The sequence below is a fragment of the Corvus cornix genome, chromosome 8, assembly GCF_000738735.6.
Source record: "Corvus cornix cornix isolate S_Up_H32 chromosome 8, ASM73873v5, whole genome shotgun sequence".
In the NCBI taxonomy this organism is placed as follows: domain Eukaryota; kingdom Metazoa; phylum Chordata; class Aves; order Passeriformes; family Corvidae; genus Corvus; species Corvus cornix.
Genome location: NC_046338.1, coordinates 19820730 through 19835376, shown reverse-complemented (window position 1 = coordinate 19835376; position 14647 = coordinate 19820730). Strand labels below are relative to the sequence as shown.

The 14647-nt window shown below is 36.8% G+C and overlaps 1 protein-coding gene across 4 annotated transcripts in view; it reads left to right on the top strand.

Annotated features, from left to right (window-relative positions):
- The window catches only part of COL11A1 (collagen type XI alpha 1 chain), a 133070-nt gene that overhangs the window by 107634 nt on the left and 10789 nt on the right, over positions 1–14647 (top strand). For all 4 annotated transcript variants that reach the window (XM_010409233.4, XM_039555961.1, XM_010409232.4 and 1 more), the window contains 10 exons: positions 129–182; positions 281–334; positions 6697–6750; positions 7216–7323; positions 7511–7564; positions 7885–7938; positions 8459–8512; positions 13662–13715; positions 14093–14200; positions 14285–14338. In XM_010409233.4, coding sequence (XP_010407535.2) covers positions 129–182; positions 281–334; positions 6697–6750; positions 7216–7323; positions 7511–7564; positions 7885–7938; positions 8459–8512; positions 13662–13715; positions 14093–14200; positions 14285–14338 — 648 coding nt within the window. The remainder of the gene's footprint in view (positions 1–128; positions 183–280; positions 335–6696; positions 6751–7215; positions 7324–7510; positions 7565–7884; positions 7939–8458; positions 8513–13661; positions 13716–14092; positions 14201–14284; positions 14339–14647) is intronic.

Below are 14647 nucleotides of genomic sequence, written 5' to 3'. Positions count from 1 at the left end.
AGCCCTCTACAGACTGAGCACATGACTTTCCATTGGTCAGAAATCCCTACTGGACTTATTCTTTATGATTGTAACTATATTATATCTGTTCTATGATTCTGTGATATCACATTGTCTCTTTGATACAGGGTCCACCTGGCCCGCCAGGTCCAAGAGGTCCCCAGGGTCCCAATGGAGCTGATGTAAGAATCAATCTATTTTTTTGTCTTGCTAATTGACTAATAAGCACTTTATTTTGGATAACTATATTTGGGATAACAAATATCTTTTATCACTGTAGGGTCCCCAAGGCCCCCCAGGCTCAATTGGCTCTGTTGGAGGTGTTGGTGAAAAGGTGAGTGTGGATGAAAACCCCCTAGAAAGAGAACCCATTGGAGTAGGAATGCTATATGATATTCATTCATTACAATTATTTTCATCGCTATTTTCAGTTCTCTATTCAGAAAATTTTCTGCAAGGATATGGAGTAAGCTTGTTTGGGGTTTTTTATTTTTGTGTTTTATCCAAGGAACATGCCAGATGTATCTTCCTTTTTCTTAAAGGAAAGATGACGTATGCATGGATGTAAGGGCTTTTTTCTGTAATTTATTTGAAGCAACAGAGTAAACTACTATTTAGTGCTGAGCCAGCAAAATTTCAAAAGAGATGCCTGTTTATGTTTATTTTATCAAGCTACATGACCTCGACCACATCACCTATGTAAGCCTAAAAGCCTTTTGCCGTAATGTTACAGATTTAACATTAATTTTTTCCTGAACTTCAGAATGGGAAAGAAGATTCTCAGTGGAGCATAAGATGGAGGAAAAAAAATAGAAATATGTTCCAGGCCACTGTATAAATAGTTTATTGAGAAACTATGTAGATTGGTCTTGAGTATTTAATTATTTGACACAGAGTATCACATATATTCAAACACCAATGTCAATGAATCATAGAAAAAACATCCCTAGGAATGTCAGTATTGGTAGTTTTCCAGAAAGCTTTCTACATTGTTAACTTTTCAGAACATGAACCAAGATTTCCCTTTTTCTAACTAAAATAGTCTTTTAAAAGAATCTTCAGGTGTTTCATGATTTCTTTCTACATGCCCATCAACCAAATCACTTGCCAGTGCTCTCGGATGTGGCGAAGAGTGTACTAGAATACTACAAGATAATATTTGGTTTGATGGAAAAATAGCCTACTTTGTCTCCCTTTTTGTCTTTTGAGACCAGAAGTACTGAGCCCAAACAGATGTCATTGTGTCAAGTTGACAATGCTCCACTGCAGTCCTTCTTTCTTAGCATGTGGCTCTGAGCATCAGCTCACCTTTTGGGAGCAGCATCATTCTGGTGTTTTCAATCTTTTTTTCCCCAAAATTGCACAAGACACACAAACCACGATGCCCTCCTGCTTGACTGCATTATTAACAAGGATTTTCCTTTTCATGTCCCAAGTTCATGACATTGTTCATCCAGCCTACTTTAAAAAAGGTCTTGGCCTCATGAAATGCTGCAGGATTTGTTTTTTTCTCTCTGGGAGGAGTACCAAAAATGTGACACAATCTAAGACTTGAGAGAAATAAAAAATTACTGGGAAAAGAGAATCTGTATGTCAGTGGAATACAGAAAATAATGGGGACTGTGGGAAGAAAAAAATTTCCTGTGACCACTAGGGTACTGAGAAAAATGTTAATTATGAGAACATCCAGGGTAGCACCTAATTATCTTCAGTGCTTTAAAAAAACCCACCTTGTATAATATTGTGGCCCACTGAACTTGATAGGAATTTTCCCATTGGTTTCAGTCACCTCTTTAATTTTCAGTGTTTCATGATCAAATTATATTTCAGTCATTTTGTAAAAGCACTGGCTTATATTGAACTCATTACTCCTTTGTTTCTCCCTGCAACTCATCTGTGTGATTTAGAATCACTATTTGTGATGATTAGGCTATGAAATTTAATTCAAGAACATGAAATTCAGACTGTGTATCACTTGGTTGTCATTTTTTATGTCATTTTGTACTTCCTCTAGCTTATTTCCCATACTCTCTGCATCCACAAAGAGAAGCTTCCAAGTGTATTATTTTGGAAGTTTTTATTTATTCTAATTGCTTTCCTCCCTCCTCCTCAAGTTTTAGTACATGCCAGGGTTTTTTCCTTGTTAGGATATCTTCCTTCTTAATTTCAGTTCCGTTTAATGAGATTTCAGGCTTAGATATCATCAGGAGTTGTTTTGTCAGGGTGAGTTGCTGCAGTGGGAGGATAGTTCATGCTTTTAAACAAAACATGCATTTTTATTTTCCTCTTCTTCCCACACATTTTTTCCCCAATGTTTTTCTTATTATGTCAGCATGCTTTGGCCTCTGCACCCCTTTCAGGAAAGACATACCATACTACAGATAATTAAATACAGCGAGTGTAGAACGTGCAAAAACATTTTGGCATCATCCCTGTCACTGTTGAGGAGAGAAATAGGTTTTCTCACTTTCATATTTGAATGGTTTGACCAGAAGGTATTTTTTCATTAATACAGGGGTTTCAAAGCCCCCTTATCTTCTGGCAGAGATAAACAATTTTTGTCACACTTTGTGGCATGCATTTTTAACTAGCTTGTTGTTTCCCCTGCTCTACACACAAGGGCCTGAATGTTCAAAGGCATCAGCACTCAAATGTTCCTGTAGCCCTGCATTATTAATGCCGTAACCTCTACTGAGGGCCTGGCAGTCTTTCACTCAATAGAACCACTTAAATCCAGCTGCCACACCAAGAGCAGTCACTTTCTTCTGCTTTTAATTAAGAAAAATGGAAAACCATAATGTACCAACACATGCTTATCTCCAATTTGATGTCAAAGGTCTAACTTGCAGGTATTCTAAATAGCCAGGAAGTTGCTCATGACTTCTCCAACCTGTGCCTTAGAATGTACGTAAGAATTTACAACAGAGGGGAAACAGATCAAGTAATGTCAACCCCACACTTCCACAAAACCTAATGAAATAAATTTGCTGTTCTAATTTAGATGAATTTGTGATAACTGCACTGAGTACTGTGCTGTTCTTCTACCCTTTGTCCCTTCCACAGCACGTTAGAAACTATCAGAGTTAGAGAGCAATGCAAACCCAATGTCTGCAGAGCCTAAGCATTCGTTCTGTAGCCTCTCAGAGCCCAGACCTGGTTTACTGCTTGAAAAAGTCTGGTGTTAGAAAACCACTATACTCATCTGGGTTTACATTCCTTCCTATTATATTGTTCTAAAACACTTTTCAAGGTAGTACACTAATAAGGAGTCCAACACAGTAAACAAGTGAAATCAATAGTTCTCATGCTTAATCATTGATTTATACTGCAGATAGAAGTGAGAGGACAAAATCAATTGAGTACCCTGGCTCTAAGTTTAGAAACATGTTTGATAAGTTTTCACAGACAATTTTATGTGTGCATATCATTTTTCCACACCTATATGTGCAGACACTGCTAAGGTACCTAATCAAGATGTGTCTGTGGCAGCTTAGGCTACCTGAATATCCATCCTTACAAATTACTTTAGTAACTTTACATGGCCTACTGACTGTGATTGCTTCTCATCCTTCTCCACCTCTCCAACATGCTTGTAAACATGAGCCCTTCCAGAAAACACAGCCTTTAGAATTTCTGTCAATTAAATTTAGCTCTCCACAGAGCCCTTATATCTAACACATATGCAGACCTATGCAAAAAAGATTCTCTTCTAGAGTTACAATTTCTCTCCTTTTTTTTTTTTTGTTTTGTGAGAATGGCAAAAAGGAGCAAAACTGTAACTTTTCACAACCCAGTCAGTAGCAAAGTTGCCTCTCATTACTATGAAATGAAACACCGTGTCCCAGAATTTAACCAAAAGGTGGCAGCCTTCCATCCACTATCTCTGTGCTTTGTATGGACAGTTCTATAGAACTGGTCATGAGGAAAACAACATTTATTAAACTTGAAAACTTTTAAAAAATGTGTTTTAAATTTTAACTTTTAAACTACTTTGCCTAGCTTGGTAGAAACTTTTCTGCTTGCTTAATCCACAGAGATTTTCAGAATTAAGCATGTCTGCAAAATTACATGACGCTATGTAGTTTAAGATGTCTGTCTTTTCTTGTTGAAATTCTGTCAGAGGAAGGCTTTGCCTAAGAAAGACCATACTAACTTTTAAAAGATCTGAGCTGCTAACAAAAGAGAGAAAAATCTCCAGAGGTGGAATAAATCTATTATTAGATCATAAAATCTGTTTCCCAGCAGAACATGAAATATTTCCCATGGAGAAGGTACATCAGATTCTGAATCAATGCCATTGTTACTAAAAATGAAAAGTAAGACAAGGGCCAACAATAGCTATAGATTACACAATTTTTAGTAGCTATAAATATGCACTCTGTAAATATTTATCAGCTACAATCTTCTCTATCAAAACACTGTTTAACTCCCTTAACAGTTATCTAAACTAAATACAGCATTTCGTAGTACCTAATACTTGGACTATAAAATCACTGCCAGATAAAACAAGGACTGCATACACAGAAGAGACACATTTTTTAGTAGAGCAATGATACAGAAATATTAATATGAGATGAAACTTTAACTGGTCTCATCTTTCACAGATGCCCTTTAAGGGGAATATCTTGACATTTTCTAGCCCTTCCAATTTTTCAGTTTTCCACACTGCTGCTTGCTGGGGAGCTGCTGTCCACAGAGCTGATCTGGGCTGCTGCTCCAGCCAATGTCACCATGTGTGCTGGAGCAGGCACCCCCAGTGCTCCCCTGGTGCTCCCAAGTGTAGGTCAGAAGAAGCCCAGTGTTGCACAATATCACAGAATGAAGATGTGTTTGTCAACAGGAAGGGTAAGAATTGTATTATAAATCAAATGTGGATCATCATAAATTACAATATTATTTAGCAGAAAGGCAGAAAAAGAGCTCACTCTCTGAGAAGCTGACAAGGGGATTACACTGCACAAGTGCTTGTCAGGAAAGACTGGGCACAATTAGTGCTCTTATGTCACTCCTTTAGTTTGTCCTGCAATGGGCTCACCTTTGGAAAGGGTCTGTATAGTGCACTCTGTAGGTATAGGATGGCTACTAACTTAATATAACTGATAACATATTTTTGCTGATTCCAGACTTCATTCTCTGTTGTTGAAAAATCTCATTTGATTGATAGTAGGTATGGACAAAACCACAATGCCAATGGTGCTGCAGACTCAGTAAATGCTGTGCAGAGAATAAGGAAATGAAGATTATGAATTTTCCTGAAAAACATACTTAACACTTATTGACCTGAAGCATCCCCTATGGTTTTTGTTTTGTTTTAAAATGAATGCTGCATCACAGAAGTAAATGAATATTAAGTACTATAAGGGATCATTAATTTTTGAGATTACTACAAATTTAAGTGTATCTAATAAAACATACCAGAGTTTCTAAAGGCACATTCACCCTTTAATAGTGCCCTTTTTAAAGGGCATTTTAATATTGCTCCTAAAGTGTTGGTTATCTGTTAATTATCCTAGTCTGGAATTCAGTTGAGAGGTACTGAAACCTTTTTCCTTTAATCTAATGAAATATTTGCATTGGGCTGAATTCTGGTCCCAGTGAGGTTATCATGCTGCTCTGAGCTTCTCCGAAAAAAAGTTCAGTATCTACACCATAAGATTTGTTTTTAAATTTTATTTTATGATTTATAGTTTTATACTGACCATGTGGAAATGAAGAGGGGCATGCAGATCACACAGGTTAGGAAGGCTACACAAATTTATTCCAGTTCTGTGAATTCAGTAAATGATTGGGTTTTCAGCACTGAACTACTCTTGTTCATAAATATAATTTTTGGCAACATTCATTTGGTTTGGAAAAAGAATATATTTGAGGGGAAAAAGATCCCCCCATTAGCAGCTGGATTGAAAAATTCTATGGGATAAGAGTACATAGTTCTTATCTAAGCACTCCATGACAATCACAAAGCATATTCTGCTATCCTTCTATGATTTGTGTCTCTGTGATATTAATAACTAAATATCCTACTAACAGAAGAGTTTTCTATAAAATTTTATGTATCAGACCACTGAGCTAGAAAATAATTGGTCATAACTAAACTTTAAAATTAAGAATTGAAAAGACAATCCTTGAGATAATACTGTGTATTAGCTCAGAAGGAGACTGAATTATCTTAAATATTCACTTAATCGTGTACAATCTTTGATGTGCACAGATTTTATTTCCATACAGTATCATCCTGAAAGCCATTTGCTTTACTAAATAAATTCCATCACTGGTAAATACATAGCACACACCTCTGTAGCCTGTGGAGGACGTTTTTCTAACTGATGCTGTTATTTCATCCTTAGGTTTTTCTTTATATAATTTTTTCTTATCCTAACAGTAGCTATAGCAATAATCACAAACAGGAAATTTGCAGTATATGGGATAATAAAGGGGAAGATCTTCCAAAGCCCAAAGGGAAGTTTAGTCTCCATGGCTCAACAAAATATTAGTTTGCTGTATTATCTCTCAAATTTCAGACTCCAGTTCTGCAAAACCATATACATAACTCAACTCCCTCTAGGTAGACCAAATAAAAACCAGTTCTTATAAGCTGTTTACAAAAATAAACTTGGGAAGAATATGTAATAACAGAAGTAAATTCATAGAAATATTCTCCCTAATGACTCATAAATTTTTCTTACGCATCTATAGGGTGAGCCTGGAGAAGCTGGTAATCCTGGACCTCCTGGAGAATCTGGAACATCTGTGAGTATTTTGTTGTTGTCTTATCATTATTATGGTGAGTTTAGGTATCTGGCAGTGCTTGCTTTGGAAAGGATTTCCTCAGATCACTTGTGTACTTGTGTATGTTTTCTTTGAATTTTCAGTGAAGAACTTATACCTTTAAAATGCAATTTGTTTCCGTGTAATCATAGCCACATCTTGTACCAACGGAGGATGAAGATGGAGACTTCCTAAAAGAATACCTTTTTCCTTCCATAAGTAGTAACTTTGGCTTGCATGTTTTCCTTTCTGAAAACAGTTCACTGATGCAAACTGGGTGCAGAATTTGGCACGTGACCTGAGAGGTACTAATTTCCCACTCGCATGCCAGTATTTATTGGGGAGTGACATGGCCCTTGTCTGAAGAATGAGTTTGCCATTGTGATCCTCTTTTTTTGGGCCATTCAATTTCCAGATGGCATTTTTGTGTTCATGTGTTTTCTACAGGGTCCAAAAGGTGAAAGGGGAGAAAAAGGTGAAGCTGGTCCACCTGGAGCAGCCGGACCACCAGGTGCTAAAGGACCTCCAGGTGATGATGGGCCTAAGGGTAACCCAGTAAGTGATCTTCATCATTCTAACCCAAACCACTGTGAAGCATTGCTGAAAATGTGCTGCTTACAGAACCACAGCATTTTCTACAACTGCACTCCATTCATTATATGCTTCATAAAAGATTTGTGATGAGTGCTACCTGCTTGTCAATGGATGACACATTCCTTGCTTTTTTTCCTGACATATCTAGGGCCCAGTTGGTTTTCCTGGAGATCCTGGTCCCCCTGGGGAACCTGGCCCAGCTGTAAGTAAACCAGTTTTAGGTCCTAGTCTTAGTTTGCACTTAATTCTAGTTGACCCTTTCTCTTTCTTGGCTGGGGATAAGCTCTTGCCCATAAGATTTGTTGCTTCTTTGTTCACATAGTTCTTAAGGCTTAAAAATGTTTAAAAATCTTTAAAAACTTTTGAAAACTAATGTTCTTGGGAAAACGCTCTGTAGAAAAATAGTGCTCTTTTATATATATATATATATATATATATATATATATATATATATATATATGAGAGTTAGTGACTTAAATTAGCTGAATTTTTATTTTTGTTTATTTTCCTTGAATTCTGTAGGGTCAGGATGGTGTTGGTGGAGAGAAGGGTGAAGATGGTGATCCTGGTCAACCTGTAAGATTTTTTTCTCATTTTATGTCACCTTCATGTTCTCTCTGATGATAAGAAAGTATCTTTTCCCAAATCAGTGCCTTCTATGCAGCCACACTCTTAAAAATATTTTCGAAGTGGATGCTTTTTCTATTATATTGAAAAATAACTATTTATTTCCTTGCAGATGTAGAACTGCCCATATTACAGTAACACAATTGAGCAAGAGCTCAATTTCTTTTAGAAGTAGTGATGTGTTAAAAGATTTGTGCTGGAGCTGCTGAGGAGCACTAAAATTAGAGCAGCTCTGAGCCTAAGAAAGAAATGCTGCAGCCAAATAATCTTCATTAGCTGAACTGATGAAATTAAGCCAAGATGTTAAGCAGTATCTGAGCCATATTAAGCATCAAAGTTCTTCTAATTCTTCTATTTCTCTAGATTCTGTCCATTGGAAGGGGCTAACACATGGCAGATGTCTGTGGTATTTAATGAAGATGAGAAATTGATCCTTTATTACTGCTGAGTTTATAATTTTCTGTTGCAGGGTCCACCAGGTCCTTCAGGTGAAGCTGGCCCACCTGGTCCTCCTGGGAAAAGAGTAAGGAATTTCTCATGTTCCCTTGTACACTTCTCTTTCTGAGACACCATGTCCTAGAGAATTTCAGCTTCTTGTTCCGTGCTGTGACACTCATACATGACGTTTGTAATTTCTTTTAAGTAATGTAATGAGGGAAATGAAAAAATAGAAATAGCAGAGAAAGCTCTTTAACATGGCTAACGTGGAATATTAGAACAAAAATAGGGAATTGCATAAATGTGCTTTTTCTTTTCACTCAAGAATTCAGTGTCTACTCAATTAGTCTGCTAGCAGGAGTGAGTTGTTACGACAGTAATAGCAGACATCATCTTTAGGCACATGACTGCTATCAGGGAGCAGGGAGAATGTGTCTGAGTTGGTGTCTTTAGTCTTGGAAATAAAATAATTTCAATGCAGCTATTGTGCAAAACTGTGTAATCTCCTCTGCATACAAAATTAACATTTTGTAACAACAGGCAGACATTTCTGTAACTTACGAAGCTATTCCATTATTTCTAAAGCCTTTGAAGGTTTACAGGCTTTACAAATATAGCTAATCAAACCCAGTAAATGATGTTGCACTCACAGAACTGTAGTAGGTGCGTCAACCCTAAGGTCTGCTTTAGATGCCAATTACATGCAGTTTTTACATTTAAAAAAATAGGAGAAGTGGCATTATTAAATGTAAGATGAAAATTATTTAGCCAAATATGTTAAATTGCTTTGTTTAATGGGCTTGAGTGAGCTGACAAGCCTGATCAGTTTTAATTATTTTATACAGTAATCTATTTGCTCCACCAACACACAAAGTATTTATAATATTGTAAATGATTATGGTAGCATCAGCAACCTTATCACTAGAACTGAAATATGGCTCGATTGAATATTAGCAATTAGTATATTTGCTCAACATCAAATTAAAACTTCCTGCTTTATTATACAGAAAGGCAATAGCTCACTCCTCACAGATGGGCTATATTCTGTCTGATTGTACCTAGACAAAAAACCCGAAATTTGAAGCACAAATTCCATGTTAACTGTGATTTGACACGTTTCCAATTTAGGGAGAATGTATGGCTAGATATTGCAATGTAATCCCATTGCTGAATTTTGAAGAAAATATTTTGTAGAATCAGATTCTACATTACTTGAGCACCAGAGTGTTTCCAACTTGTAGGGAATCTGTATTATTCTGATGTTACACTAGAAAGAAACAGCTAAAGACTGAAAGCTTCATACGTAGCAGGAAAAAATGCCTTCATTAGTTTTCATCACTTGTATGGTAGAATCAAATTCAAGAAAACACCCTAACAAGAGTCTTGTCATTTGGCTTGAGAAGGACATACCATTTCAGTAGTAATAGTGCTGTCTGGGAGGTGCAGCTCTGGCTATACCACTACAAAGCAATATTCCACCCCATTTTTTGTTTTTCTGTCTCTGAAACAATGAGCTGGCAGAGCTCAGAATTCATACTTTTAATTAAAGTCTCTTGAAATCCTCAACAGCAGTCTCCTTATTTATTTTGTTAAGCATTTTCATTCCCCTCTTCCATTCTGTTTCAGAACTGACCTGAACTCAGTTTTACTGCCCGATGTTCTGAATCATGTTTATTACCCTGCATCAGAGTTTGGAGCAATCTCTGTTTAGTTACAAAGTTTCCCCAGCTCCCCCTGGGAAGCAAATTCTAGTGAAAGACATGCACATAAATTGTTTCTCCATTGTATCTAAGAAACTCATAAGCTAAAACCATAATCTACAAAGGGTGACCTTTGTGACATAGTAATAGATAAAGTCTTTTAAAGTGATTTTTTTTTAAATTTTCATTAAATCATAATTATTATTTTACATATTCTGACTTCTTAAATGATCTGTGCATGTACCAGATCAGAAAAATGCATGCTCAGAAGGCTTTATACATCAATGTAATTAAGGTGCAAGTAACTGCAGTAATTGTGCCTGCTTATCTAGAAATAGAGATACAGACTGAATCACTCTACAGTTACGTTGTTACTATTATTTCTCCGAAATTTAATCCCTTGCTCTTACTTTTGGGACTTCTTTTTGGTTTGCCATACAGTACTATGAACATACAGTACATCTCTAGGTTGAATTCATTGATTTCTGTCTGACAAATATTAAAAAAAGCAGGAAGAAAAGACACCATCAGAGAGCGTTTGTCCTTAACATCAACATGCAGTCAATACAAATCAGCACAGACAGCACTCCTTGCCTGTGTTCCTTCAGTGTGCCAGGCTCTTGAGCTTTAGGATCTGCTGCTGGGCTGCTTTCTCTGGGAGTGACAATCATATGTCCACATCACATACACATAAAGCTCCATAGACCAACCAAAAAATATTAGAATTTAAAGTGCAAGACTAATATATTTTTGTTCTCCACTGGAGGCCATACCATCTGCTTCCACTAAAATAAGAGATGTCAATACTGAAATAAAGCCAGTCTCATTGTATTGAGAAGAAGTTTATTTGGTCTGTTGCCTTTAAATACAATGTTTGAGTAACTTGGGAAAAAGCAGTGTTTCTATGAAGGAGATTTCATTCCATTTTGGCTACAGCATGATGCTGCCTCAGCAGGGTGCACTCACCACTTAAAAATTAAGCTGATTTTCTCTTGATTGCAAATGCACAGAACAACTAACAATATGCCAGGTTCCTATCTCAACAGGCTGATGAAATGTAGTAATGGTTTTCTGTGTTGGAAATCATGCTTTAAGTCAGAGGACAGACAGCTATAAACAGCATTTTAAATTGTTTTAATGAAATATGGAAGAGCAGAGAAAAATATTCAATAGGTTCACATAACAAAAATTGAGAAAAAGTTTGTTTCTTCATGATTTCTTTTGTCTTCTTGGTTCATAAAATGTATCAGGCAGTATGTCCAAACTTAGAGTGCAATGGTCATAAAAATCAGCATGGTAGCTGCGGTGCCGAGGGGGAGAATCGTGCATTAATGTAAAATTACTGTTACTGAGATCCTTTCTGTCAGTTACAATTTCCCAGCCACTCCAACAACGGCAGTGTAGGAAGGTAAGATAAATAATAATCACCAGTTTGTCTCTGCAGAAGCCCTGGCTGTGCCAGGCCAGCAGTCACAGCCTGTGCGAAGGAGCATCTCCTTCAGCAGCTCTGTGCCTGGGGCAGCCTTGGCACTGTTTGATAGTGAACACTCCCTCTGGTTAGCACTCATCACTCATTGTATTTGTATTTTAGCCATCACAGTGGGTTTAGCCCTGCTAATTAATTCATGCTGCAGCTGCATTTCTAGATTATGAAAGACCACAGTTCTCAAATACAAATTGCCACATTCGACCCTTTTTTAGTTTCTTAGATAGGGTGGATTATAATCCATGTGGGAACTTCAGTACAAGGAATTTTCAAGCAGTAAAGACAATGGGCATTTAAATTTTAAATAAGAAAACAAAGTCATGTTTGTAAAATGTTTCTGAATTTATTTATGTACCTGTTGATTTTTCTTGTTATCACTGCAAACTGTGATCCACCCAACAAATTACAACCTACACAAAGGGGTATATTTTTAGTAATCTGACATTACTAATTATTATTGAAAGAGCAGGGATTTAAATTATTCTTCCTGTTTTAAAGACTCAGCATTTGGCCCAGGGCTTTTAAGCTTCTCTGTATTTTGAAGAAATAAAAATAAGTCCTTTACCTCTTACAGCTCTTAAAAATACCAAAGAAAAAACCTGTTAATACCCACAACAAATGGTTAAAGTCCACTGTGGGTAATTCAATTCATTTGGCATTATCTTTGATGTAAAGTCTGAACTATTTCTGTGGGCCAAAAGGTTCATACAGTGCTGCAGATGTTCAGTGTCACCCTGGAGAAAGCCTAATTTCAGAAGCAAATGAATGATCTTAATATACTTCTATGTAAATAGTTATAAAATGAATATAAATTTCCCAGAATTAAAACTCGTGGAGTTTCTCAAGATATGTGCCAGTAGCAGTGCATAGTGAAATATATCAGGCTATAAAAATTTTGGGTTAAATTCAGCTCTAGTATAAAAAATGGCTTTAGGTCAAACACTGATCCAAAGACCTGAGCTCACAAAGCAAACAGGCAGATGCTTGACTGGAAGTACAGTTCTTATCTGTAAAATTAAAATTGTGTTCTGGTGCTTTACCTTTAGGGAGCCTGCATTGTTTTTCTATATATTGTTAAAAAGTAAAAAGCAGTAAATAAATGGAAGTGAATGAATTTTCTAATTACTGGTCTTTAGAACTTTTTTTTAAAATTTTTACATAATAACATGCTTGTTGCATTAATGAACAGATGAGTCTTATATAGATTCACAAAATCACAGCATTTGATCATGGTCACTTTTCTTTCATTTTCCTTTAAGCTGCTCATTGGCTGGCAAGAAATAGCTCCTTGTAATAAAGACATTTCCCAGGCTAAAAAATAACCTTGCAGGAGAACAGTTGGTCCATTATCTTGAGTGCATCTTTTCTAAACTAAGCATATAAGAGAACCATTTTCAGAAGAGTACATTAGATTCTAGACACTGCTTCTGTTCATAACTGAACTATGAATATTAATTACCCAACCTAGCAATCAGCCCTTGATGTTTTGGAGGAGAAAAATGTCTTTTTATTTTTCACTTTCATAGTTAGTGGATAATATGTCAATTTTTGGCTGTCCAAATGTAATCAGGCCCCTTACTGAGCCCATCCCTGACTCAGAGAATAAAGAAGTATTTGCCACTCTGTGCACTGTAGGAAGACAGGCCTTTTTGGAATTGGTGGATAAACTACAGTGAATAGATAGAAGTCAATGCAAAGCAAGTTTAATTCTTATTGTACATATAAATTAGTATTGCCCTTTTCCTTTTATAACCTGGGATTTTTTCCCAAGCTAATTCTTTGGTTTGAACCTCATCATGTCATATGTGTTAGGCATATATATTCCTTTAGATATTCTAAAAACCTAGGAAGTTTTATAGGGAAGAAAGAGCTGATATGGCAGATTGATATTTTTTATCCTGGGAATAAAATGTCAAAAAATAAATTTAATGTTATTTTGTAAGCATTTGCTACTTATTAATATGGTAGAAATTGCACTTTCAGAATTCTTTTCACTGGTTATATTTGAAAAAAGCTGAGATTATGAGCTCAGTGTCCATATTTTACAGGGACCTCCTGGAGCAACGGGTGCTGAAGGCAGACAAGGTGAAAAAGGTGCAAAGGTAATACAATGACGTTTTTTTTGAAGCATAGAAATATAAACTATTTATGAATTAAAAGTAAATTGTTTATGATGCATAGAGTGTGCAACTCTTCAAAGTAATAATAGATAAACTGTAAAATCCAAATTCAGACCCAGAATTAGTAGCAATATGTAATGGAGTGGAGCCAGCAGTGCAGGCCCAACACAGCTCACCTGTGACAGGCAAGGTGAGCCTGCTCTGCTGGCACCACATCTCTCTATGAAGCCAGAGACATTTCACTCAGGAAATTGTCCTGTGCAGAACTCTGGCTTTTAAAAACCACTTTGCCTCTTGCACATCCCTCCAGTGCCAAACTCAGCCAGCTCCCTCTCTCTGACCTGGTCTGTTCCTTCTAGGGTGAACCTGGTGCAGAAGGGGCTCCTGGAAAAACAGGGCCAGTTGGTCCACAGGGACCTGCAGGAAAACCTGGCCCAGAGGGTCTCCGGGGCATTCCTGGCCCTGTGGTAAGTAAGGGAGAAATTAATAATATTTTAAATGTTGCTCTTCTTGTATATACTTTGGTAAAGCAAGCTTTTTGGTTTTTCTAGGGAGAACAAGGTATGCCTGGAGCACCAGGTCAGGATGGCCCTCCTGGACCTCTGGTGAGCATCCTTTTCCCACACATGTCATAGAAGCCTCCAAATACATCGCCAAAAGATCTCTCTTCTAACATTTCAGAGGTTAAATCTTCAGTTCAAATCTGAAGCTGACTATATTAATGAACTATATGTTCTCAAATGCACAGACTTCCTGTCAGCTCAACAAGAACTTTTCAATACATTGCTGCAACTTAATTTTGGATCTTAAGAAAGTAAAGTTGGTATGTAAAAGTTGCTGAGGTTAGGTTTCCCTCCTTCCCCTCCCATCCTCCACAGGAAATTACTATCAGGAGACTATGAAACCTGATTTGC